Source organism: Gekko japonicus, unplaced genomic scaffold, assembly GCF_001447785.1.
Source record: "Gekko japonicus isolate JY-2015 unplaced genomic scaffold, Gekko_japonicus_V1.1 scaffold125, whole genome shotgun sequence".
Lineage (NCBI taxonomy): Eukaryota > Metazoa > Chordata > Lepidosauria > Squamata > Gekkonidae > Gekko > Gekko japonicus.
Genome location: NW_015165834.1, coordinates 936,065 through 961,381, shown reverse-complemented (window position 1 = coordinate 961,381; position 25,317 = coordinate 936,065). Strand labels below are relative to the sequence as shown.

General features: G+C 44.2%; 1 protein-coding gene across 1 annotated transcript in view; it reads left to right on the top strand.

The window, feature by feature from the left end:
* The window catches only part of PREX1 (phosphatidylinositol-3,4,5-trisphosphate-dependent Rac exchange factor 1), a 202,993-nt gene that overhangs the window by 142,585 nt on the left and 35,091 nt on the right, over positions 1-25,317 (top strand). Inside the window, exons 21-26 of the mRNA XM_015410907.1 lie at positions 3,802-3,976; positions 8,287-8,474; positions 11,253-11,414; positions 15,137-15,347; positions 16,597-16,873; positions 19,813-20,019. Of these exons, the coding sequence (XP_015266393.1) occupies positions 3,802-3,976; positions 8,287-8,474; positions 11,253-11,414; positions 15,137-15,347; positions 16,597-16,873; positions 19,813-20,019 (1,220 nt within the window). The remainder of the gene's footprint in view (positions 1-3,801; positions 3,977-8,286; positions 8,475-11,252; positions 11,415-15,136; positions 15,348-16,596; positions 16,874-19,812; positions 20,020-25,317) is intronic.

Sequence of the window (25,317 nt, the reverse complement as noted above, 5' to 3'; positions counted from 1 at the left end):
AAGAGTTTTATACTGCTGGATGCTGCAGAGATAATAGAATCTGCACACATAGCCTCCTTTCCAGTCGAAGGCAGATTGGGAAGAAGAAAAGGTCCTGGAAGAAGGCACCGTCCTCTGCCCTGCTGGGCCCCATCTCCCCAAGAAAGGCAGGAGAAGATGGTTGGCCTGCATCAAAGACGAGGTACCTGGCCAACATCTGCAGCTGGGTGGGTGCATCCCTTGCAGTGACTTACAAAAGCTCATACCCTGCCACAGATTCTGTTAGTCTTTAAGGTACCACTGGACTCTTCCTAACACCCTTGTTCACAGCACTCTGTAGACCTAAGCTGCTCCTTGCTCCTTGTCACCTACATAATAAAACAAAACCATGTGATTAATTGAGTGGCTCTTGAGTGAGACCTGCTATTGGAAATTTGCACATGTAGGTCTGAGAGCCTTTGGAGGACAGAAAGCAATTGCATTCACTTTCATTGCCAATTACATTTGCTTGGACAGTGATGAGAACCTGGGGTTTTTCTACAACTATTGTGTCCAACTAACGAGTACAGCTCTGGGCACCAAACTCAGAAGGACAGATTGGAATGGGTTCAGAAAAGGGCCATGAAGATTATAAAGGTTTAAAGGAACAGGGCTTGTTTTGTCCGGAAAAGAGACAACAGAGATACAATCAAGCTCTTCAAGTACTGGCAGTTTGGTTACATGGAAGAGAACAATGTCTAGTCCTCTGGTGCTCCAGAAGTGAAAAATTGATCCAATGGCCTTAATGTTAGGAGTAACCTCCTGACTCTAAGAGTGGTCTGACAGTGCAGCTGATTTCCCAGAAAAGAAGTGGGCTGTTTCTCATGGGAGGTCTTCAGGTAGAGGCTACCCAGCCATCTGCTGGGGATCCTCGGGCTTTGGATTTCCTGCGCCAAGCAATGGGTTGGACTGGATGTCCTTTAGATGTCTTCCAACTTTATTATTCTACATGCAGGGGGACATTCATAGCAAGCCTAAGCAGGTCTACTCAGGATCCTACTGATGTTTATTCAATGGACATTACTCCCAAGGAAGTGTTCTTAGGTTTGCAGTGATAGCCTCTGAAGGAAATAAGAACAGGGAAAAATGTATTCACAGTATTAGGACTTGTTGTTGTTGTTGTTGTTATCATCATCATCATCATCATCATGATTATTAATCAATTTGTACCCCGCCCTCCCCAGAAGCAGGCTCAGGGTGGCTTACATTGGTTGGTTCATAAATAACCATTAAAATCCATATAAAATCATTTAAACAATTCAATTACAAATAAGAACGTAAAATCCTAAAATCATAAAGTGCTGGAAATATTTCCTTAAATATTTCTGATGGCGTACTGAAGAGTGCATACTTGTTGGGGAAGGGTTCTCTGTTACATTAACTCATTATATAACAAAAACGTGTCCATTTTCCCATGTGGAATGTTATTGGCACTTCCACACAGTGTGTGCAGTGCACGTGCTATCTGAGAAAACATCCCGTTTTTCCAGGTGTAAAAAGAAAAAAAAATGCCCTTTGGATGTTGAAAAATAAGTCACTTCTTTCATACGCACAATAACAGAGTTGTAAATGACTAGGTTTGTGCTTAAAAAACAATCATGAGTGATAAAAGGCACACTAGATGTAATTTGGCCAGAAAGGAGCATGTGAGGGGAGGGCGCTGAACATTCCCTGTTCAGCCCCCATCTCCCACACACTTTATTTAAGACCGGATCCTTTACCCCCATAGTTTATATGTGGTGCGTTGGCATGTGAAACGAATTAGATCTCTGCATATAGTTTGGATCTGATTCAGATTCTGTCCATCTGAAACTCATCTCCCTGGTATTGGGTCTCACTCATTTCCTCAGTATGCTTTTACCACCTCATGATTCTCAGCATACTTTTTCAAACTTTATGGATTCACATTTCCAGCAGCAGCATGCAACTGTTTCATCAGGCGCATGTGGAGAAATAGATACAGCTGCTTCAGACATGATGTTCACTTTTCAGGATGAGCATGAGAAGGCATATCTAAGTGCTTTAAGTCTATCTCATTCATCCTGATGACAGTCCTGCAAGGTGTGATGGCAGGTGTTTTACAGACGAGGGTAAGGTCCAATATCTTGCCCACATCTGTGTCTAAGTAAAGGTTGGGAGATCTACCTCCCATATGAAAGCCCACTGGGCCATCATGTGGCTAGGAGAGAAGAATTAGGAACCTTTTATACGGGCTTGTGGCTCTAAAAAATATTCCATCCCCCCAAACCTATCAGTTCCAGGGTTTTTTCAACTGAGTGCTTTCCGGCATCCTTCCCATTTGTACTCTGTGTTTCAAATCTCAGGAGCCATGAATGGTAACTACTGCCTGTCACCGTTCAGTGAACAGAGAGGTCAAATTAGAATCCAGGCATCTAGCGCAAAGGGAAGAAGACTTTCCCTCTCCCGGCCAGACCCAACAGTCTGCTTAAGTGATAACAAATGCCTGAAGCAATGCAATGCGCTAAACATTGCTTGCATCCATTATCCATGATAAGAGAGAACAAACCATGATGATACTGTGTGCTAGCAGTGTGTCTGCCTCTTGCCCCATTAAATGGCTTACAGTGGAATAATTTTTTTTGCATAGAATTACTAGTCAATTAAAATAATTGTAACTGATAGGGGGGGTTACCAGGTTGCAGCCCCAAGAGTGTGTGCCAAGCTTTACATTTCCAAAAAGTGGGAGAACCCTTGTTAGTACTTGGAACGAAGCCCACCAAGGAAATCCAGGGTTGATACACAGAGGCAAGCAATAGCTAAGCACCTCTGAAAGTCTCTTGCCTTGAGAACCCTACTGGGTCTCCATACGTTGGCTGTGGCTTGGCTTTCCACCACCACGGATAATATCAGCAACAATACTGCTGTTTGGAAATGTGAAGAACTTGACATAGATCCAGAGGAATTAGTCGTGTTAGTCTGTTGCTGCAAAACAGTAAAAAGCCCAGTAGCACCTTTAAGACTAACAAACTTTATTGTAGCCTAAGCTTTCAAGAAACACAGTTCTCTTCGTTAGATGCATCTGATGAAGAGAACTGTGTTTCTTGAAAGCTTATGCTGCGATAAAGTTTGTTAGTCTTAAAGGTGCTACTGGGCTTTTTACTATTTTGTAAGAATATGACAGAGCTGCGGTGGCTCAAGTGGTTAAGACGCTGAACTGCAGGCTGTGGAAGGTCGGTAGTTCAGCAGTTCAAGACCCAGTGCCGCAAGACAGAGTGAGCTCCTGTCTCTAGTTCCAGCTCCTGTCAACCTAGCAGTTCGAAAGCAAGAAATTGCAAGTAGATAAATAGGGACCACTTCGGTGGGAAGGTAACAGCGTTCCGTGTGCCTTGGTGTTTAGTCATGCTGGCCACATGACCACGGAAACGTCTTCGGACAGCGCTGGCTCTTTGGCTTTGAAACGGAGATGAGCACCGCAACCCTAGAGTCGGATTCGACTGGCTTTCAAGCAAGGGAACCTTTACCTTTACCTTTACCTAAGAATATGACATGTTAGCCAAACAGTTGATTTATGACCTGTCTATCTATCCATTCATACAACTAGCACCACTGATGCTTGTTACTTTCTAGAGTAAAGGCCCCTGTCCTAATTATTTTAGAATTTAGCAGGAAGACAGTAGATTAAGGGGAGGAAATATAAGGACGCATAGAATGGGAAGAATGGGCACAAATACAGTCACACAAGCATATTTTCTGTGGGGGAATCAGGCTACTGCTGACTGTTTGCGTTATGCTTCATGCCTAACATGGCTGCTTTCTTTGAAGGGGTTGTACCAGTGGGTTTATCGAACACATGAAGATGCTGAAGAAGACAGAGCTCAGCAATCGGCATCTAACTCCTACTTGAATGGAAGTCATTCTGAGTCTTGCAGAGGAGACCTCTCGTTTGAAGAAAATGCGGATCTTGATCCCTTGAGTGACGGCCAGCAAGAAGAAGACGGTATGAGGAGAATCCATTCCTTGTCAATGAAGGAAGCATTCTAGGCAAAATCCTTGGCTCTGGTGTGCTTGGGGAAGTGGCTGTAGCTCAGTGGTAAACGGTGTGTTTTGCATTTAGGAGAGCCCAGGTTGGCCTTGGCATCTAAATCTAAAATGGGGTTTCAGGTCGGGGAAAGACCCTCTACACGAGACCTTAGAAATCCACTGCCAGTCAGAGCAGAGAGTACCAGATTTATTTATTTATTATATTTATTCATAAAATTGGATTTAATAGGCCGCCCTTCCCTGCAAGCCTGGCTCAGGGTGGCTTTCGACAAACCCTGCCTCCTCAGGCTCCACCCCCAGATCTCCAGGGATTGCACAACCAAGAGTTGACAACCCTCGTCCCTGCTCTTTGTCAGACATAACATGAATATGCACCAATGGTCTGACTTTTTAAAGGGCACTTTCACATGTGTGACACTTCAGAAGTTAAGTGGAATGGTACTGTGAAAGAATATCACTTTTTATCAAACCAGCATGACAAAGAGTAATAAAATATAACTGGCTCACTCTAGGTTATTGGTCTTCAGCCCTTCCAAACCCAGGACCCTCCTTTAATTGCCCAGGTGGCAACCTGAGATCCAGTGAGTTGCCAGCACATGGAAGGAAGTAACGTGACATCAGAGTCATGTAACAGGAAGAGAAGGAGTCTTGCGTGCACTGAAAATGAATTTTCTCCGGGGAAAGGGGGGGACTTTGCCATGCCGTCCTACTGCTGCTTTTCTTCATGCATGCAGAGAAAGGCAGATGGTGTAACGCCCTTATTTTCTACACATGCATACTCAAAACAGGTTTCCAAACAGCATGTTTTGCAGTCTGAGAAGCTATGTGGGTAGTGTGTTTTTGTAAATATTGGAAGTTTAGGTGTTGCCTGGTTTTAAATTGTTGAATTTTTCATGAATGACATTGTGTTGCTGTGAACCACCTTAAGCACAAGAAGCACAAAGACATACATACATTTTACAGTGGACCTTACCAATGCATCTGTACTCTTTTCACTTTAGTAGTATCAAGAGTGGACAGCAGAGGATAGCAGGAGAGGTCTTATACAGTTGGACATTTATGCAGCTGTCCCATAACCTGAGAGCATCTTTGCTGTCTCCCATGCTGGTACTTTATATAGAGACTTTTTATTGACTTAGCCATCCATGGCAGAAAATCACTGAGCCCCTGGATGTGGCGGTGCAGGGCAATTAACTTGGCAGCTCTAATGTCAAGCCACAAACCAACGTAATGGCCTAGCATCTTGGCTTGTGGTCAGTGTGTATCACATTGGGCAAAACTTTTTACTGAATAACTGCATCTCTTGTGCCACGTAGGATGCCAGCTCAGTCTGCCTCTTTCCATTTGCCCAGATGGAAGTGATGATCTTCCTGCCAAGCTGGGGATTCTTGACTGAGGATGTTTTCCAGAAGAAGGGATCGGGGAAGAGTATTTACTTGACAGTCCAACAGCTGGCTAAATCTGTAGCATGAGAAAGAGAGACCAGGATGACAGAGGGGCGAGATCACATTACAGAATACACAAGTTGAGTCTGGATCCCAGCTAGGGTTACCAGCCTCCAGCTGGGACCTGGAGATCCCCCAGAATTATAACTGATCTCCAGGCAACAGAGATCAGTTCCCCTGGAGAAGATGGCTACTTCGGAGGGTTGACTGTGCTTTAATACCCCACTGAGGTCCCTCCCCTCTTCAAACCCTGCCTCCTCATGCTCCACACCCAGATCTCCAGGGATTGCACAACTGAGAGCTGACAACCCTAGTCCCTGGTCTGTGTCAGACATAACCCATGTTGTGGGTTCTCCTTAGTTCCTGCGTGTGCAGTTCTCAGTTAGGACCAGGACCTCCTTTTCCCCAGCCTGAAACAGTCCCAGGGAGCTCCTTCCCCCTGCTCCATTTTCCCAAGAGAAATATCACACACACACCATGGCTGTTACTCAACTCAGTAAACATAGGAACTGGCAGTTCCCCTGGTCTCCCTCTGCACCAGGAGGTCTAATAGCATCTTGACCCACCCAGTTTAAGGAAAATGGTGCTGGAGGGAAGAATTACGCTCCACCCCAGCGCCGTGAATGTTTGTACTTAGATTGCAGAGCCAATGATGGCTTTCCAGTGTCATATGTCGTGTGGCCCTCAGTATTTGCTGAATAGAATGCTGTCTGAAGTGAGGTTCATTCCCCTCAGTTCTATGTGTAGCAGCATCATTTATGACCTCCCACACGAGGAACAACAAGACTTTTTAAATTGTTTTTTTTTTTGAAATATTTATTTATTAGGTTTTCTTGTGCATTACAACATGCATTCATGAAATTTTAAACAGTTTCAATTGTCAGAGTCATTTAGTTCATACATACTTGGTATTTTCAACCATTTCAGTTATTAAAGTCAGTTAGTTCATATATTATTTTCTTTTATCCACTTATAAAACATTTTCCATCTACTATGGAATATCTCCATATCTTTATTCGCTAGGATTGTAGTCAGTTTATCTATTTCTACTACCTCTTGAACGTTATTAATCAGTTCATTACATGATGGTATCCTTTCAAGTTTCCAATTTTTGGCAAATATAATACGAGCTGCCGTGATGATATATCCCATAGCATATTTTTGTTCGTTTTTTAACTTATCTGGAAATATATTTAGCAAAAATATTTCTGGTCTAAAAGGTAGTTCTACTTCATACATATCTGTTAGTATCTTATGTACCTTCTGCCAGAATTGCTGGGACTTTGGGCATCTCCACCACATGTGGTAGAAGGTGCCTACATTGTTTTTACATTTCCAGCAATTTTTAGATACATTTGGGTAACACTTGGCTATTTTATCCGGGGACCAATGCCACCGGTGGTACATTTTAAATATGTTTTCCTTATATGGAATTGCGCGTAACTGTTTTGCAGCAATCCAAATCTTAGGCCAGTCTTCTATGGTATAACCTATGTCTTGCATCCAAGCAATCATCGTGCATTTAACCTCTTCATCTAATTGGTAATTTATTAGGAACAGATTATACAGTTTTTGAATTAGTTTGTTGTTTGTCGACAGCCACAACTTGTCCAGCTCGTTATTTTCACCGTATATTCCTTTCTTTTGATCTTTCTCAAAGGATGATCTCAGTTGCGTATTTTCCCACCATGATAACTTTATACCCTGCTTCCCAAGAGCCTCTTCTGTTTTTAGTTTACCTTTTTAAATTGTTTGGTGGTTTATAAATGGAAGAAAGGCCGCTGACATAATTTTCAAATAACGGTCGACTGAGCAGAAAGCTTAACAGGGGCTTTTAAAGTTCATCAGTAATATTAACATTTTAACCCCCTTTTGAATATTCATGTTTGCAGTCTGAGTCCTTGGCCTACTCTCACAGCATGGTATCATGTAATCTGATTGAGTGAGCCTCCGCCCCGCCCCGTTCCCTGCAAGGGGGGGGGATCTTTTGGTGCTGTCGAAAAGAAGGGAAGGGGGAGAAGTGAGTTGAGGGACTGTGACTTTAGCCTCTCTTCAGCTTTGATGCTTGTCTCCAGTCCAGCCGTAACCCAGCTACATACATCTAGTAGGCAAGTGTTTTTTTAGCCTGCCTTCTAGGTCTGGAAGTTTTCCTTAGCAGTTCAGGCTTCAAAACTCAGAAGCCATTGCTAGAGGTCCAACAAGAGTGAAGTAGAGGAGTAAGATTTGCCATTTACCTTCCTCCTCCTCCTTACTATTAGCCACTCAGAATGCCGGTGGATTTGGCCATTGTGTACATTAAGTAATGCTTGAGAATAACATTAGAAACCAGTTTGGTGTAGTAGTTAGAGCCAGTTTGGTGTAGTGGTTAGGAGCGTAGACTCTAATCTGGGACAACCGCGTTTGATTCGCCACTCCTCCACATGCAGCTGCTGGTGTGACCTTCAGTCAGTCACAGTTCTCTCAGAGCTGTTCTCTCAAGAGCATTTCTCTCAGAGCTCTCTCAGCCCCACCTACCTCCGTTGTGGGGAGGGGAAAGGAAAGGAGATTGTAAGCTGCTCTGAGACTCCGAGTGAACAGCGGGGTATGAATCCAATCCCTTCTTCCTCTTCTCATCTTAGAAATGCTGAGAGGACAGTGGGCTGTTTTAATCAGTGAAATCTGAGAGACAACAAACTTCAACTGATGCCTGACAGAGCTGGGGCTTTGTGGAACATAGGCTGCTAGGTGGTAGGGGACCCTGAGAATTAGATTTGACATGTATCTTTGTCTCTGCTGAGCGGCATTAGAAAATTGCTTAATATGACTAAACATTGGCTTTCAGATGTGGCACTTCATACGTTCGGCCCTCCTCTGGTCATCAGTGAAGACACTCCTCTTATCAGCTTAACAGTGGACAATGTACACTTGGAGCATAGTGTTGTCTATGAATACGTCAGCACCGCTGGGATCAAATGCTTTGTCCTGGAGAAGATTGTTGAGCCAAAGGGATGTTTCAACCTCTCTGCAAAGGTTTCTATTGGACATTATTTATTTATTTATTTATGTATCCTGACATTTACTTTTTTGTGTCCTTGGAAGCTAATATCCAAAGCAGGACTAACAAATTTAAATGGTTGTATATGCCAGACAACTACCGTAAATGCTTATCTGAATGTGAAGGCTTTGTTGTGCTCACCTCAAGAGGAAGAGTGCTCCAAAGCAAAAGAATAGCCATTAAAAATGGAGATGATCCAGTTGGTTAAGCAAGTCTAAGCCCATGGATTTTATTTACTACTCAGAAGTCATTTGTTTGGCAATCATTTCCAGCAGGTCGTAGAGATTACAGGAGTACTGAAGGGAAGAGTCGGTCTCATGTATTTATATGTTCATGAATTAGGAGTCACATTCTGTCTACTTCTAGTGTAACTGAAGCAAAGTACAGTTCCCCCCCCATAAACCACTGAGTAAAACAACAATTAAAAACAGAAAAGTAACCAAAGAGAATAAACAAATAGAAAAAATAAGCCATAGCTTGAGGACTAAAGCATAAGTCAACCATTAAATGGATTAGATTTTTAGCTGCACTAATAACAGTCTGGCTGTTTGAAAATGTCTTCCTAATTAAGATTTTTCAAGGGAGAGCATTCTGAATGCAGGGTGAAACCACTGAGAAGATCCTGCTCTGGAGATTTTGGGGGAAGCTAGTGTTTGAGGAGGGAAGGGACCAATAATGCCATAGACCTCACCCTCCAAAGCAGCCATTTTCTCCAAGGAAACTGATCTTTGTTGTCTGGAGATCAGTTACAATTCTGGGATATCTCCTGGCCTTACCTGGGGGTTTGCAACCCTACTCCTAGCAGATCTCACCAATGTTGAATGCAGATCAAGCCCTGCAAATTGAAGTGAACATGAAAGTATAGAGCTCAGTCCTCGTAGGGCTTTAGATTTTAGAGTAACTGAGCTGTGCTTGGAACACTGTTGGGTATTATGCTCATTCGCTGGTATAACATAATGTCCCAGTCCTGTCAAGTGGTAGAATGTCACAGTCTGAGCCAGACAGTGATTCAAAGGAATCGTCCTGGGTAGGCCACATAAAGTTTATCACCGTAGCCAAGATTACAAAGGAATGAATAAATGGCTGTCAAAGTCTGGAAGAAAAACTAGACTTTCTTTCAGAGCACTGTTGGGAAACCCATGACTGAGCTATACCTCTTGTGTTTGAATTGCTACTTCTAGAAGTGTTGACAGACCTTGCTACTTCTAGGAGTGTTGACAGAGCAAAGGATACTATTTACTGTGCTTGGAATTTATATGCTGATAAGTAAGAATGTAGTGGAGTGACTCCATATGGTACACTGTTAAGCATACCCAATCTTCCAGTTGGCTGTTGGGCGTGGCAGTTGAAGTGTACCTCAAGGTTGCTGCTCTCAACTTTCCCAGGAAGCTCAGAGGCTTCACAGTAGTCTGAGATCACATTGCAGCTTTCACTTCTGTGCAGCTTGATCTTATGCATGTTTACTCAGAAGCAGGGGTCATTTCGTAGAAAAAGAGCTAGAGGGACTCATTAGCATAACTCATTAGCATATGCCACACCCCCTGACATCACCGGAAGTGTGTCCTCCCCACAGCCGGCGGCGACCTCCAGCGGGCATCAGCAGGGAGCTGTAGGCCCCGCCCTCCCGCACCTCACCCGGGGGGATGGCGTCCCCCCGCGTCCCCCCCCCAAATGACCCCTGCTCAGAAGTAACTCCCGCTGACTTTAGTGGGATTTTCTCCCAAGTACATGTGCATAGGATTACAGCTTTAATCAAGCACTTTTGCCCTTTGCCCCCACCTGGTGGAACATGCTCCCCATTGAGATCAGGGCCCCACGGGATCTTACTCAGTTCCGCAGGGCCTGCAAGACGGAGCTGTCCCACCAGGCTTTTGGTTGAGGCAGCGGGCGTCCGCATATGGCCTCCCTGAGTTGCTGTCTCCTACCTACTGGCCATCCATCTATCGGCAACCAGCCATATCCATCTGTATTAATGGGTCGGTATTTTCACCAGTAGCTATAACTACTGATTTTAAACGTTTTATATTATGCTTTTAAAGCTTATTGTATTGTTGAAAGATGATGTGACCCGCCCTGAGTCCACTCGCGGGATGGGCGGGATACAAATATGAAAAATAAATAAAATAAAATAAAAAACAGACCCCACTGCGAGGCTTAGCTATGATTATAAGCGCCCTTACTCTTGGAGCCTGCTACAACAATGGAGAGAAGAGCTCTTGGGGTGTCTCAGTCACTTGAAACAGCCCTGCCAGTCACGGTTCTTTGGATCCAACCCAACGTATTTGAGACAGAAGAAGGGAGCAATTGTTTGACAGGGCTTTTGATGGGTTATGAATGACACATCTTTTATAAGCACTTGGGTTTTTTTTATTTTATCTGGTTTTAATTTATTACTTGCCTTGAGCACGATAAAAGGTGGGGTACAAATATCTTAATTAAAAAAGAAATAAAAATTACGGGGCCATGTTTTCATGTAGCAAAGAAATTCCTTTAAGGAGTAAGCTATTGGTGATAGAACCTTTTGGTACAAAACAAGCAGTGGCCATCTCTCAAGCAAGAGATTATCTGAATTGAAGCTAACAGGGCCCCCTGATGTCGGAGTTCTAAGCAATAGTTGGTTCTACCTAACTTAGAACAAACCTGCCTGCCATTAGATATCCTTTGTTTCTTCCACAACTTATTGCCCAAAATATTGTCCAGAACTTCTTTGCATGCTGCCGCTACTACGGAAAGTGTTATTTATCTTGCTTTAGATTTTAGAAGCCTTTGCTACCGAAGACAGCTGCTTTGTGAGGAACTGCAAGAGGCTCATGTCCCTCAGTGGTGCTGTTGAGACCATGCCACAGTATGAATTCTGGCAGATTTGCGACACAAAGCTGGACAGTATCAGCAGGAGGGTTGCCAACTATCAAGAGGTAGGATCCTTGTGCAGAAATTCTCATAATGGTGTCTTCTGACAATATGCTTGCACATCCCCATTAAGGAGGTTGATTAAATGTGTGTCCGTTTGCATATATTTAATTATATATTTACTATTTCTTAGAACTTTCAGACTACTTCTTGATTTTCTTGGGACTGCAAGCTTACGTCAGCAGCTAGTTTTGCCTAGGGATGGTCACAAACCAGGGAAATAGAGTTTGGTTCATGGTTTGTGGTGTGCCTGTTTCATGAAGCATGAACCACCACAAACTTTTAGGGGACAAATGAACCGGTTCAGTTTGTGACCTAGTAGAACAATCCCCCTGGCATGTTACAACCCCCAAAGAAGGTGCTTTCTGGGGAAATGAACGCCTGTCATTTCCCCAGAAAGCACTTTCCTTGGGGCACCTTCTTTGGAGGGCTGTAGCTCAGACCCCATAAATCCAATCCTCACCAAACCTGGAGGCCAGGTAGAGTAGAATCAGCCAAAAATCCCCTGCAAGATTGGTGACTCTAACTTGCACAGAATCTTTTCTGTACACTCCTGAATCGCCTGAACCTATGCCTGTCAAAATTACTGCTTCCCCCAGATTCTCCTCTACATGCCCTCCAGGTTCCCCCCTCCATTGCTTTGAAGTTTTGTAAACATCTAGATTGAGCAGAGACAGCCTGTCTGGAAATGTATCTCTTCATGAGCCACCATGAACAGCTGGAAAGTTCATGCCAGTTGATATGCTACAAATTTCACTTCGCAAACCACGAACCTGCCAAAATTCGTCACAGACCCTAGTTTGTGAGCCAGTTTGTGTCCATCCCAGCTCAGGGCCTTGTGAGCCTCTCAAATCCAACACTGAAGTCTGTGTCAATAATGCCCTTTTCCAAAACCCAAATTTTAATTGATCAGATGTTTGGAAAGAGGGAACCAGGTGCTAGATCCAGTGCGCCCCCCCCCCCCCATATGGCTGACTGGCAGTATTTCAGGGCTTCATGCACACTGTTCTAATTGCTCTTTTGACTTATGGCCAAACTAGACAAGGTGTTGGATGGGTATTCCATATCCAGAGCCCAGCAGTTTTAAATTCATTTACTAACTGTGCAGGGACCCATTTTGGACCAGTGTCGGGGGTGTGGGAGAACCTTCCCTCCTGTGTAATTTTCCCAGTCTAAAGTAGCAGCTTTTTAACCGGTTGGGGAGCCGGCTGCTGAATACCTGTTACTGAATTAATGTCAGAGGATGGCTATTGGTCATGCACACAAAACGACTTCTGGAGTCCATTCCAGAGGGCAGATGTGAAGTGGGAAATTCTTTTAGTGAAAAGCAGCAGTAGGTGCCACCTGCAGTGAATGCACTGTTAGGAAGAACTTTTAGGCTCAACATAGTTGGTGCATGGATTCATATAGGGTTTTTTGGAAAGAGCGTTCTTCAGGAACATGCATCCTAGGCCACAAAGGGCTTTAAAGGACCAGTACCTTGAATTGAGTTTGGAAGTGCATTGGTAGCCAATGGCACTATTGGCACAAGAAAGACCTAGCAGCTGCCATCAGTCAGCAGTCTGTATTAACTGAAACTTCAAGGGCTGCCCCATGTAGAGGGAATTATAGTAATCTAGTCTCTTTTTTGCCTTCAAGTCACAGCTGACTTATTGTGACCCTGTGGGGTTTTCAAAAACATGGGACATACAGGGGTGGTTTGTCATTGCCTGTCTCTGCACAGTGACCGTGGTCTATCCTGGTGGTCTCCCTTCCAAATACTGACCAGGGTTGACCCTGCTTAGCTTCTGAGATCGGATGAGATTGGGCTATCCTGGGCTATCCAGGTCAGGTCCAATCTGGTCTACTGGTTACCAAAAGCATTGATCAATGTGGCTAGTTTAGCTAAGTTTAGGACTGAAGACATCTTACTGATGAGATGATTGTGAAATAAAGCACTCCTACTCCAACCACTTGGACTGGCTTTTTAATCAGGAAAGCTGAGTCCAGGAGCACCCAGACACTTGTCACCTGGCTGAGTAATGACAGCCAAACCCCATCTGAAGTTGATAAAACAATCCTATCAAAAATATCATTTTTTGCAACGAACATAATCTCCACTGAGCTTCAGTTTGTTCACCCCCTAGACCAGGGGTGTCAAACTGAATTGTTACGAGGGCCAAATCTGACATAAATGGGACTTTGTTGGGCCAGGTCATGTGTTATAATGGGGGTGTCATAACTGGGAAGATGGCATTATTGCCAATGTCTCATCAAACCTTCTAGCTCTGTGATTCTATGATTCTACTTGCCAAGACAATGCTGCAATGGAAAGGGTGGTAGTTTTTTTTTTTTAAAGGCTCCTACAGAGTCACAGCAGCCAGGCTATTTGATTTTAGCTAAAATAGTGCTTTGTCCTTAGCTTCAATTGCACATGGCATTTTATCATTTGGGGAAGGTGGCCCCTTTCGGTGCTTCCCAAATTGCAATCAGGCAATGCCCAAGCACCAAGGAGGGCTGCAATGCTTGTAAAAATACGACAAGCAAGCCTAGACTTAATGGGGCAATTATAACAAGTGCTGCTTCCTGACACTCCAGCAGCCAACCAGAGAATCATATAATGCAGTCTGACTACAGTATGAACAAGATAATTATTTTATTCAATTTTTTTTTGTTTGCTCACTGAGTTAGGGATGCCAGCCTCCAGGTGGGACCTGGGGATCCCCTGGAGTTACAGCTCATCTCCAGACAACAGAGATCATTTCCCCTGGAGGAAATGGCTGCTTTGGAGAATGGACTCTGGGGCATTGTACCCCACTGACGTCCCTCCCCTCTCCAGGCTCCATCCCCAGATCCCCAGGAGTTGAAGCTGGCAACCCTACAAAACTAAGAGAACCATAAATGCAGCTTGACTTGGCAAAAAAACAACACCCCCCCCGCAACAGACAATTGCAGCTGATGGGGCGGGGGGGGGGGGGGAGAACCCCAGACCGCACGGGGCCTTCAGGTGTTTGTAAACAAACAACCTCCTGCCAACCTAGCAGTTTGAAAGCAAGAAATTGCAAGTAGATAAATAGGGACCACTTCGGTGGGAAGGTAACAGCGTTCCGTGCGCCTTGGTGTTTAGTCATGCCGGTCACATGACCACGGAAACGTCTTCGGACAGCGCTGGCTCTTCGGCTTTGAAACGGAGATGAGCACCGCAACCCTAGAGTCGGATTCAACTGGCTTTCGAGCAAGGGAACCTTTACCTTTACCTTTAAACAAACAACACAGCCTCTGGAAGGGCAGAGAGGAAGCAGCTGATTGGAGCCAGTGGGAAAAGCCCAACAGAGTGTGGAGCCACCAATTGAGCTTTTGTAAACAAAAGGACATGAAGCAGCCTGGGGGGGGGGGACGGACAGATCAGAGAGGAAGCAGGGATTGGAGCCACCGGAAAGAGCCGCCCATTGAACTGCCAACCCCAACAGACAGCATGATTTAATTGGCTGGCAGGGGGATCGCGGGGGGGGGGAGTCTCTCACTTTCATTCTTCATCTCTTCTAGACTCCGTGATTATTTCAAATATTTCATGGATTTGTGTAGTTTCCCCAAGAAAAAACTTTTTTTCTCAGTGATAAAGGACAAGTGCCTTTGTGGCAATGCCAGTTGAATCAAAAGAGGCCTGTGTTGCATTTGATGCTTCTGGCTGTATAGTTTGTGGCCTGGAGTGTTTGCACAATGGAATAAACTGTTTTCCTTTCCTTAGTTTGCAGACGAGTTGAAAATGAGGGTGAGCCCATCCTTCAAGCAGGCCAGAATGGAGCCTCACTCCCTGAACAGCATGGATTTCTGCCCCACCAACTGCCACATTAACCTCATGGAAGTGTCGTACCCCAAAAACACTACCTCAATGGGAAGGACGTTCAGCATTCGCCTTGGACGGAAGCCATCTATTATTGGTCTCGACCCAGAACAAGGTGCTGATGAGCTCTTAGAGGCTGTTATGGTACTATTGGAGTGTGATGTTCACTTGTAGCTCAAGGCCAAACCCAAGAAGAAACACCTTGTATGAAACTGACAGACAGGCTTTGAAGTTTTCATCATGACTTCTTAACTTGAACATAACGACATAGGGAAATAGCAAAGGGCTGAACATATATTTTTGCAGCAGATTTCTCTTGTAAAATGGTAGATTTATTGACTGGAGGAATTTCTGTGAGACAAAGTAGAACCACACGGTGTAAATGTACTTCGACCACAAGGCTTGGAAGCTGTAAACAGGCAGTCAAGCAAGAATGATATTCTCTTGACTTCTGTAATAAAAGCTATTCTCCAGCATGTTGTTCTGACTTGATGCAGAGAGGTATTGATCTGCTGTCAGCGGAGAAAGGGGAAGACCACAGATTTAATCCATAGCTGTGGAGGCACCACAGCTTGACTTCTAGTACATTTCCAACTAAATTTCACAAGCAGATTTAAAGCCTTTGTAGCTTCAGAGTACACTAAGAGTGAAGTCACTGAAGCTCATTACGGTGTAGCGCATTGAAGTCAGTGGGTTTAGAAGGGTGGAGTTATCTCTAGGACTGCAGAGCTAACATTGTAAAAGGCTGTATCTTCTGACGGCATTGAGACTACAAGGTGTCTTCAGCGGTTTGGCTTAAGGAACTTCTTTGTTTCTTTGCCTTTACTTTTGGCCTATTCATAAGTCTTTTGTACTACTTCGTCATTGCACTGTTCTTTATTTTGGGGTACAAAAGCTAATGTTCCAGAAGTCAGTGTCTTGAATTCTTACTTTCCTCTGATGTTGAATGAAGTTTGAGCCAGTGTAGTGTAGAGGGTGGTACTAGGATCTGGAAGACCAGCTTTGAATCCCCATTTGTGCCATGGAAGCTCTCTGGGTGACTTCACAGGGTTGTTGTGAGGATACAGTGGAGGAGAAGATAATGATGTAAACGGCTTTGGGTCCCCATTGGGGAGAAAAGTGGGGTATAAATGAAGTAAATGAATAATAAAAATAAAGTATCTATGACATCAGTCCAATAATTGACAGTGTGATCAAGCATTGTTTTTTTTTTATTCTGCTCACAAGAAGTTGCAGAATTTGGCATTCTCAATTTCTTTTTTATTAAACATTGCAATAAACCAAAGTCTTCGGCCAGGATATCCTCCTGTGCTGCCTTTGAAAAAATGTGCTGTTCCTAATGAGTGCTTCCCCTTGTTTAATAGGCAACTTAAATCCAGTCTCAAATACTCAGCACTGCATAACCACCATGGCTGCGCCATCATGGAATTGCTTGTCTCCAGAAAATGGAGACCTGAGTCTCCATGGACAGTATGATGGGTGCTATGGCCAAGAAAATGGAGGAAACACGCAGGAGGAAAGAGGGCTTAGCTTTCTGCTGAAACAAGAAGACAGGGAGATGCAGGACTCATACCTACAGCTCTTCAACAAACTAGATGTCGCTGTCAAGGAAATGAAGCAATATGTCTTCCAGATAAATAAGTAAGTCGGTTACATTTTGCATTTGTTTATCTTTGAATGCAGTTCTGAATGTTGCAGTAATTTTCCCTTTTTTCTTTTTTTTAAAAAAAGAAGCGCCACATTTTCATGAACAGGAATAAGCTGTCAGAAAATAAATTCTTTGTTCATCAGGACAGTCTGTTTTCACACGTACACTATGACTGCCTTCTAAATGAAAAAGATGGAAAAAGATATGGTCATAGGGAGGCTCAGTTTGGTGTAGTGGTTAGGTGCGCAGACTCTAACCTGGGAGAACCCCACTTCTCCACTTGCAGCTGCTGGATGACTTTGGGCAAGCCATAGCTCTGTCAGAGCTGTTCTTGAAAGAGCAGTCCTCGAAAGAGCTCTCTCAGCCCCCACCTACCTCACAGGGTGTCTGTTGTGGGAAGGGGAAGGGGAAAAAGTTTGTAAGCTGCTCTGAAACTCTGAGTGCAGGGCAGGGTATAAATCTAATCCCCTCCTCCTCTTCTATCTGTATTGCTCCCATGCACTGAACTGGCAAAAGCACTCTGTGATTTTTAAGCTCTCTTAATCTTCTGTACATCATCAGCATTACCCATTATGAGCTGAATCTTCAGGAGAAAACCGGATGAAAAAATGGGTGGTAGCTACCAATATATGGAAGAATATGAGATCAGGACTGGTGCAGATGTAATGATCCTGGTACCATAGCTGTGGCTAAGAAAGTGGGAGTATTCCACAGGACTGAATAATTGCTTTTTTCTCCAACACAGGTTACTCCTATTTTTGTTAGTGTTAACCATGGTTAAACCATGCAGATTTGGATGGGAGACCACCAAGGAATAACAGGGTCATGACGTGGAGGCAGGCAATGGCATACTGCCTCTCAGTGTATCTTGCCTTGAAAACCCTTTGGAGTCTCCTCAAGTCTGCTGTGACTTGACAGCAAAAACAACAACAACAAAAAGCATGCATGGTCAGTTATATTAACCATGGTAAACACTAGCCAAAGTACTCAATTAGAGTTTGAAGCTGGTTTCATATCTTATGTTAATAACAAACCCTAGTGAGCATTAACCAGTTTTAAGGTTGGTGCTGTCATAGGTTTTAACCATGGTTAACCCCAGCAAGAGGTTGGAGACGTTTGTGACAGAATGGAAAGGAACTGTGGAGCATATCATTTCTCTGTTCCTTATCAGATTTTGGCTAGGTTGAAACTAAGATCAGTTGTGGTTTGCTTATCCTGTTTGTGTACCTCATAGATTTCAATCAGGAGTATTTTTAGTTGACTTTAATTTTATCCTAGACGGAGCACAACTTTTTCCTTATTTGTCTGGATGGAGGTGTTGGAACCAGTAGGTTAAAAAAACAAGACCTTCTTTTACTAAATGTGATTCTAGGTTGTCGGAATCAGAAACTTTGAGAAAACTAGCATGCATTCAGGCAGGATAAGATATCCTCCAAGAATGGCAGTAAAAATGGTAAAAGATCTTCCACTATTGGCCAGTGATAGGTACATTCATTATTCCAATTTCATGGGGTTGTGAATGCCAGCTACCATTTTCTTTTGTCCTCTATGGAAGTGAGAGTATATTTACAGCATTTATTTCAGCACAGAAATGGAATCATAAATGCTTTTACACATTCTTGGTGTTCTACAGAGAATTGGGCCTAGCCCCATCCATTATCCCTTTACTGATCTAAGATGGATATTAGACACCGACTACATTCCAGGATTTTTATGAATTAGTTTGTGCTTTGTGCTGCCTATTTTTTGGTAAATATTCGTTTTAATTGTATCTGGCTTCATAGGTGTTTCCGTTTTGCCGCTTTGGTTCATTTTTTCTCCTTTGCTGCTTTTTTTGTATGCTGTTTTTTGGACCTTGTTCAAGAGGAAAAGCAGTCTACACATTTTCTCAGTAAACACTTTTTTTTGCTCCTCAATCTCTGTATTGTAGGAAGGATCTTATTTAGAGCTTTTCAAAGTGTTTATAACCCAGTACCACCCCCATAAGGAGCCGCGGTGGCTCAGAGGTTAAGACACTGAGCTGTAGACTGGAGTGCCACATGATGGAGTGAGCTCCCATCTCTGGCCCCAGCTCCTGCCAACCTTGCAGTTCGAAAGCAAGAAACTGCAAGTAGATAAATAGGTACCACTTCGGTTCTGTGTGCCTTGGTGTTTAGTCATGCCGGCCACATGACCACGGAAATGTCTTCAGATAGCGCTGGCTCTTCGGCTTGGAAATGGAGATGAGCACCACAACCCTAGAGTCAGATCCAACTAGCTTTCAAGCAAGGGAAATCTTTACCTTACCACCCCCGTGCTCAGATTTGTTTGTTTTGTCTTCCAGCTTTTGCACTGGCAATCTTTTCTTTTCCAGATGAAATTAAGGGCCCTGGCTATAACCTACAAAACCCTAAACGGCTTAGATCCATCATGACTTACACATCACCTCCTTCCTTGTATCTTATTACAACCTTTGAGATCCACCAAGGATGCCCACTTAATGAGACAACCCATGCACCTGGTTCACTCAACAAAGGGCACCGAAGGGCAGAATTCTCTTTGTGGATGGCTGCCAGAACTGTCTGTAAGGCCTACCTGTTTTTCAGCTGTTCCTGGGGGGAAAAAATTGTGGTTTAATGCCATTGTTACCTACCCCAAACTTGAAGAATGCAATCCAAATATATCAATAACAGAACAGGCTTTTAAACGTGTGTGGAAGCTTCCTTCTTGTCTTCCTGTAAATTCGAAAAATTGGAAAGGTTTTGCAGATTGAGTTTTCTGCATAAATCAAAGGCAAACATAACGGCAAGTACAAAGTTTCTGCCCGTCATTCCACAGAATTCCATGTCGGCCCAATTCTGCCAATGCATAGTACAAGCTGATACTTTTAAAAAAAATTCTGGAGTCCTTTGTTTATGCTGTAACCAATGAGAGATACATTCTATATTTACAGGCTTTTGTCTACCATAACTGAACCCACAGCAGCCGAGTTGTGTGAACCTCCATCCACAGAGGAGACACCCCCATCTTCCTTGGTAGCTGAGGAGAGCGATCCTGAAAAAGCTGAGCATGGTGGGAAGAAGAAGGTTGGTTTCAAAGTATCTGAGGAGGACCAGGAAGATTCGGGACATGATACGATGAGTTACAGAGACTCCTACAGGTGGGTTTCTGCGGCACACAGTCCTTTGAAGCCACTTGCCTTGGATACTGAGACAAAAAAAGGCCAATATTTCATGTTTAATCAGATGAATAGCCTGATGTACAATGGAATTCTGTTAGAATCTGTGACATCAGAGTACACTTTATTGCTTCACATATCTGGGAATATGCTACTAGGCTAAAACTGTGGACCACGAGTCCGTAGCATAGTGGAAAGTGTCATCAAATTGCAGCCAATTTATGGCAACTCAATAGGGTTTTCAAAGCAAGAGACAAACAGAGGCCGTTTGCTATTGCCTGTCTCTGCATAATGACCCTGGACTTCATTCGTGGTCTCCCATACAAGTACTAATCGTGGCTGACCCTGCTTAGCTTCTGAGATCTGATGATATCAGGCTAACCTGGGCCGTCCAGGACAGGGTGTCCTTCGCATGCGTCCCGTTAAAAGAAAACCTTCTTCACACTTCTACCCAATCTAAATTTGTCATTTTAATACTATTACCCTTACCACAAAACGTCGTAGCACCTGATATACTGAATGCATGAAAGAAGGGCTTTGGTTATTGGCAAAAGTATTTCTGCTGTTAGGTGAAATACAAGAAACAGGACCCACGATACTCGCGGGGGGGAGTATGCCCCATGGTCCTCACTGAAGAGGAGGAGGCAGCCGCAGGTGAGCCCAGCAGCAATGACGTCAAGCCCTGCCCGGGTCCCAGTCACCCGTCCGCCCAGGCTTCCTCCCCCCCGCCCTGCAGCAACTGCAGCAAGACCTGCGTGGCTCCCAGCTGCCCACCCACCAGCTGCCTGCCAGCCGCGGCTTCTCTCCCCCCCCCCCCAGCAACAGTTTTGAGCCCTGCTCAGATCCCAGTTGCCTGGCCACCAAGGCTCCCCCGGCTCCCTTGCAGCTGCCAGCAGCAAGCTCCGCCACAGTTCCAAACATCAAGTTCATTCTCTATGCATGTGCGAGAATGCAGTTTCAGTTTTGGGGGGATTTAAGTATCCCCGTATATTTTTAAAAAACATGTCAGATTTTTCTGCAAACCTAAGTAATGCCTCAAATGTGCAGGAATTTCTGTTGAGCCTCCGTGTGCCCCCAATTTGTGGAAATAAGTATCCGCATGCACTGGGGACACTTGGCTATTAGTATATAGATTATTGCTGTACAAGAATCCAGTCTTGGTAAAGTGGATCATGGCTACATTTCATCGAATGAGCAATTGAATGTTTGAAATGGGACTTAAACTAACTTGAACTATTATTTGTATATTGTGCATAATAATATGCAGATCTTACATTCTGTGATCAAAGGAGGTCCTGTACCCAGAAAACAGAGCAATGACTTTTAAACTCAGTTGTTTTATGAACTGCTCTTCTGGGCTTCCTTTTTGGGAACATTATTGTTACGTTATGGCTGCCACACTGGGGCTACTACAAAGGCTTTCATCCAACACTTAAATTCCTTCTGTATGCATGTGGCTATACTGAATAGACAGAGTGAATGGAGAGGAGAAGTGCGTTCCCCCTGAATTAGTTGTCTTTTTGCTAACACTAGTCTCAGTACTGTTGGATTGCAGGAGATGAATTTTATGTTGGCACCCTTTCTCTGGAAAGGTTACGGAATTTTCTTTTTAATATTGTCTTTGAAATCTTGGGGACACCATGAAAGTACATCATAGGCCTCTGCTTGTCTGTGGACCACAGTTTTCAGAATAATGAAAGAATGATAGCTCTAGTAAAGCCTGTGTGTGTCCTGGGAATAGCATTCAGTGGTGAAGCATGGTTGTTTCTTGAGAGATCTAGAGACAAAGAAAAGTACTGATGCCCTGGGGTGTGTGGGGGAGTGAGTCAGGCCTAGGCCCAATGGGAAAGCAAAGCAGTGCAGAAAATAACGAGGACTTGGGAACGGCAGAAAGGGCAGGTGAGGCACATTAAGCAAAGATTAATTTAAGTAGCGATATGAAAAGAAGAACCAGTGGAAAGAAGGAAATGCCCCCATTGGCATCACATCACAAGCTAATAATCATGTACTTAATGATTGAGCTTCAGGAAGGAAAAGCCATGAGTGAGTGTCACAAATGGAGCACAGCTTTCTTGTCCCCTTCCTCAGCCTTGATGCATGGAATTCTTTATGAATGATCCCAGCCCGTCTCCACAGTACTCTGTTTCATGGTGGGTGTGATTGAGAGGTGGAATCATAGAATCGCAGAGTTGGAAAGGGCCATATAGGCCATCTAGTCCAACAAACCCAGGAGCAATGTCATACCGCTCTAGGAATTGCCAGAAATTCTGTGGTTTTACCATAGAGTTTCCAGCAATTTCTAGAGAGAACTGATGTCACTTCCATGTTGCAAGTAGATAAATAGGTACCACTTCAGTGGGAAGGTAACAGCGTTCCGTCCGCCTTGGTGTTTAGTCATGCCGGCCACATGACCACAGAAAAATCTTCGGACAGCGCTGGCTCTTCGGCTTTGAAACGGAGATGAGCACCGCAACCCTAGAGTCGGATTCGACTGGCTTTCGAGCAAGGGAACCTTTATCTTTACCTTTAAGGAAACACTGTCACTGAGGGTGATTATTTTAGAATATTTTTCTCTTGCTGGTGCACCAGTGGTGGCTAGGAATGGGAGCTGGGAATGGGGGATGCCCCAAAGCTAGGGGAGAGGGTGGCTTAGTAGCCCTATATATAACACAACCCCTGCTAATTGATGTACTCTCCTTCATCACTGGGCCCTGAATGCTCCCCTTAATCCTGTTCCTAGGGGACATGGGATCCCAAGGAACTGGAACGCGGGCATTTCAGGCTGATGCAAAAAGAGGAAGGCAGGAAAATTGTGCTGTGTGGGCAGAAATCCATGCACCCAGAGAAATGCTAGTAACATCGTTTTTGCTAAAAATAACTCTTGTATTTGTGTGTAGCCTGCTGCTCTTTTATTTTAATAACTATGATCTCCCCACATGTTCTATTGCAAAAAGAGTAAATATCATTGTATCCGTTAGTAAAGGGATGGAGCACATGAAGCCGCCTTATACTGAATCCAGTCAAGGTCAGTATAGTCCACTCAGACTGGCTGTGACTCTCCAGGGTGTTTGGGTCGAGGTCTTTCACATCACCTCCTTCTTGATCCTTTTACTGGGGATTGAAGCTGGGATCTTCTGCATTCCAAGAAGAGGCTCTTCCACTGAGCCACGGCCCCTCCAAATCTCCCAACTCTGGGTTGGGAAATTCCTGGAGATTTGGTGGGAGGGGAGGGGGGGGGGGGGGAGGGCTGGGTTTGGAGAAGGGAAGGAGGGTATAGTGCTATAAAGTGCACCGTCCAAAGCAGCCATTTCGTTCAGGGGAAATGATCTCTTTAGTCTGGAGATCAGTTGTAACTCTGGCCCCAGGCCCCAGCTGGAGTCTGGCAACCGTAGGGGTGACCCCTATACAGGTAGCCAGAATCGCAAACGAGGCCAGTTTTGCACAGCGAAGCCAACCCATACTCACAGTTTGCAAGGGGGGAAATTGGCATTGTTAGAAATAATACTAATATGGTGGTAACCCCCCACTTATTGATAATATGTGTGCGTGCGTGGATGTCACAAAAAGAAAAGTGCTGGAGTTCAGGCACCAAGCAATACAAAATACTGCCTTAAAAAAGTAGCATTGGCAAGGAAGGGAAGATGATGAAAAGGAGGAGAAGAAGGCTGGGGAAAGCAGGAGCAGAGAAGCAACGATGTTTGTGGGGGGGTAGTCAACAGGAAAGTTCAGAAGAAATAAGATTTCCTTTGCCCCTCAATTCCATACAGGGCCCTCCTCTTGTATTTCCTGTTTCCCAATCTATTATTGATACTACATACCTTTGTTCTATATTGCAGATTATCCCTGCTCATACAGAGAATATTGCTTTTCTCCATTTCTTTTCGTATTTCTGTCAAATAGACTAAACATCAAAACATCTTAAACGCTTACTGGCTCTTTCTCTGCTTGAAAAGGGCTGGAAGCTTAAAACGAGGAAACCGATTTGTCTCTCGTATGCTTCAACCCTGAGCGTGTTGCAGTACAGTAACAGACAACACTGTCTAGCTTGGGACAGGCCGTAATGGTTGTTCCTACAGTATGCGTTTAAGAGTATCCAGTTCACGGTTCATGGCAATTTGGCACGGTTCACGTGTCTGTCACAGGATCGACTTACAGCAGGGTCTCAGTTGATCATGCAGGTCGAGTGAGGTCAGGAGAAAGAATTTTCTCTTTATCCAGCGAAGCGCTGCAGCTGGAGAGAGGGGATCTTTTGTGGTTTTTTCAGAAGCAGAAGCTTGTAAGTCTGAGACTTGCCCAGCAGCTGTCGTGAGGGAAACTGATAATTTGTTGTCCTGTGTGTACAAACACACCATCCACAGAGAACACAGACTAATTGGACTTTAGAGTAGTGATTATGCCGTCGGCAGAATCTTTGCATGACTCAAATTGGGAGGCACCACCAGTCTGAGGCACTTCAGAATAGAAAGAATTAACCACAGCTCCCTTCATGAGGAAGATCTGACAACCAGGAATGTGGGGGAAACCTTCATTGGGCTTTTGTGGCTTTGTGACTGAAATGGAATAAATTTAAATACACGAGGAGGGTAGAACAAAATAAAACGTACTGTTTTAGCAGGAGCTGCCAGCCAATGAGGGGTTTCTTAGCTGCCCAAATTAAAACTATACAATGGGGCTTCAGAGGCCCAGAGGTCCATTCTTCTGCAAAAGCCTGGTGTCAAGACTGACAGCTGAGGGATGACTTGACTTCTGTCCGTGTACTCTCAGATTTTACTCTCAGATTTTTTTTTTTTAATGGGAGAGTTATCTATACCTCAGCATGGTGTGGCGATTAAGAGTGGCAGATTAAGAGTGGCAGACTCTAGTCTGGAGAACTGGGTTTGATTCCCTACTTCTCCACATAAAGCCTGCTAGGTGACCTTGGGCCAGTCACAGTTCTCTCAGAAGTCTCTCAGCCCCGCATACCTCACTAGGTGCCCCTTGTGGGGAGGGAAAGGGAATGCGATTGTAAGCCACTTTGAAACTCCTTAAGCTAGAAAAAAGTGGGGTATCAGAGCTGTTCTTCTCAGGCTTCACTGGGGTCTCATCTAGTTACTTTTATTCTACCTCAGGGCACAAAATGCATTTCAGTCAGGGTGTACAATCCTTTCTTCCTGTTGTCCACTGGTTCCATCCCACTTCTTAGCATACCCAAATTGTGTGTCTTTTTTTTTTTTAATCACTTTGTGGTAGGAAAACGCTGTTGTTTGAGCTGGCTAGTAGTTGATTTCAGACCAAATCCTC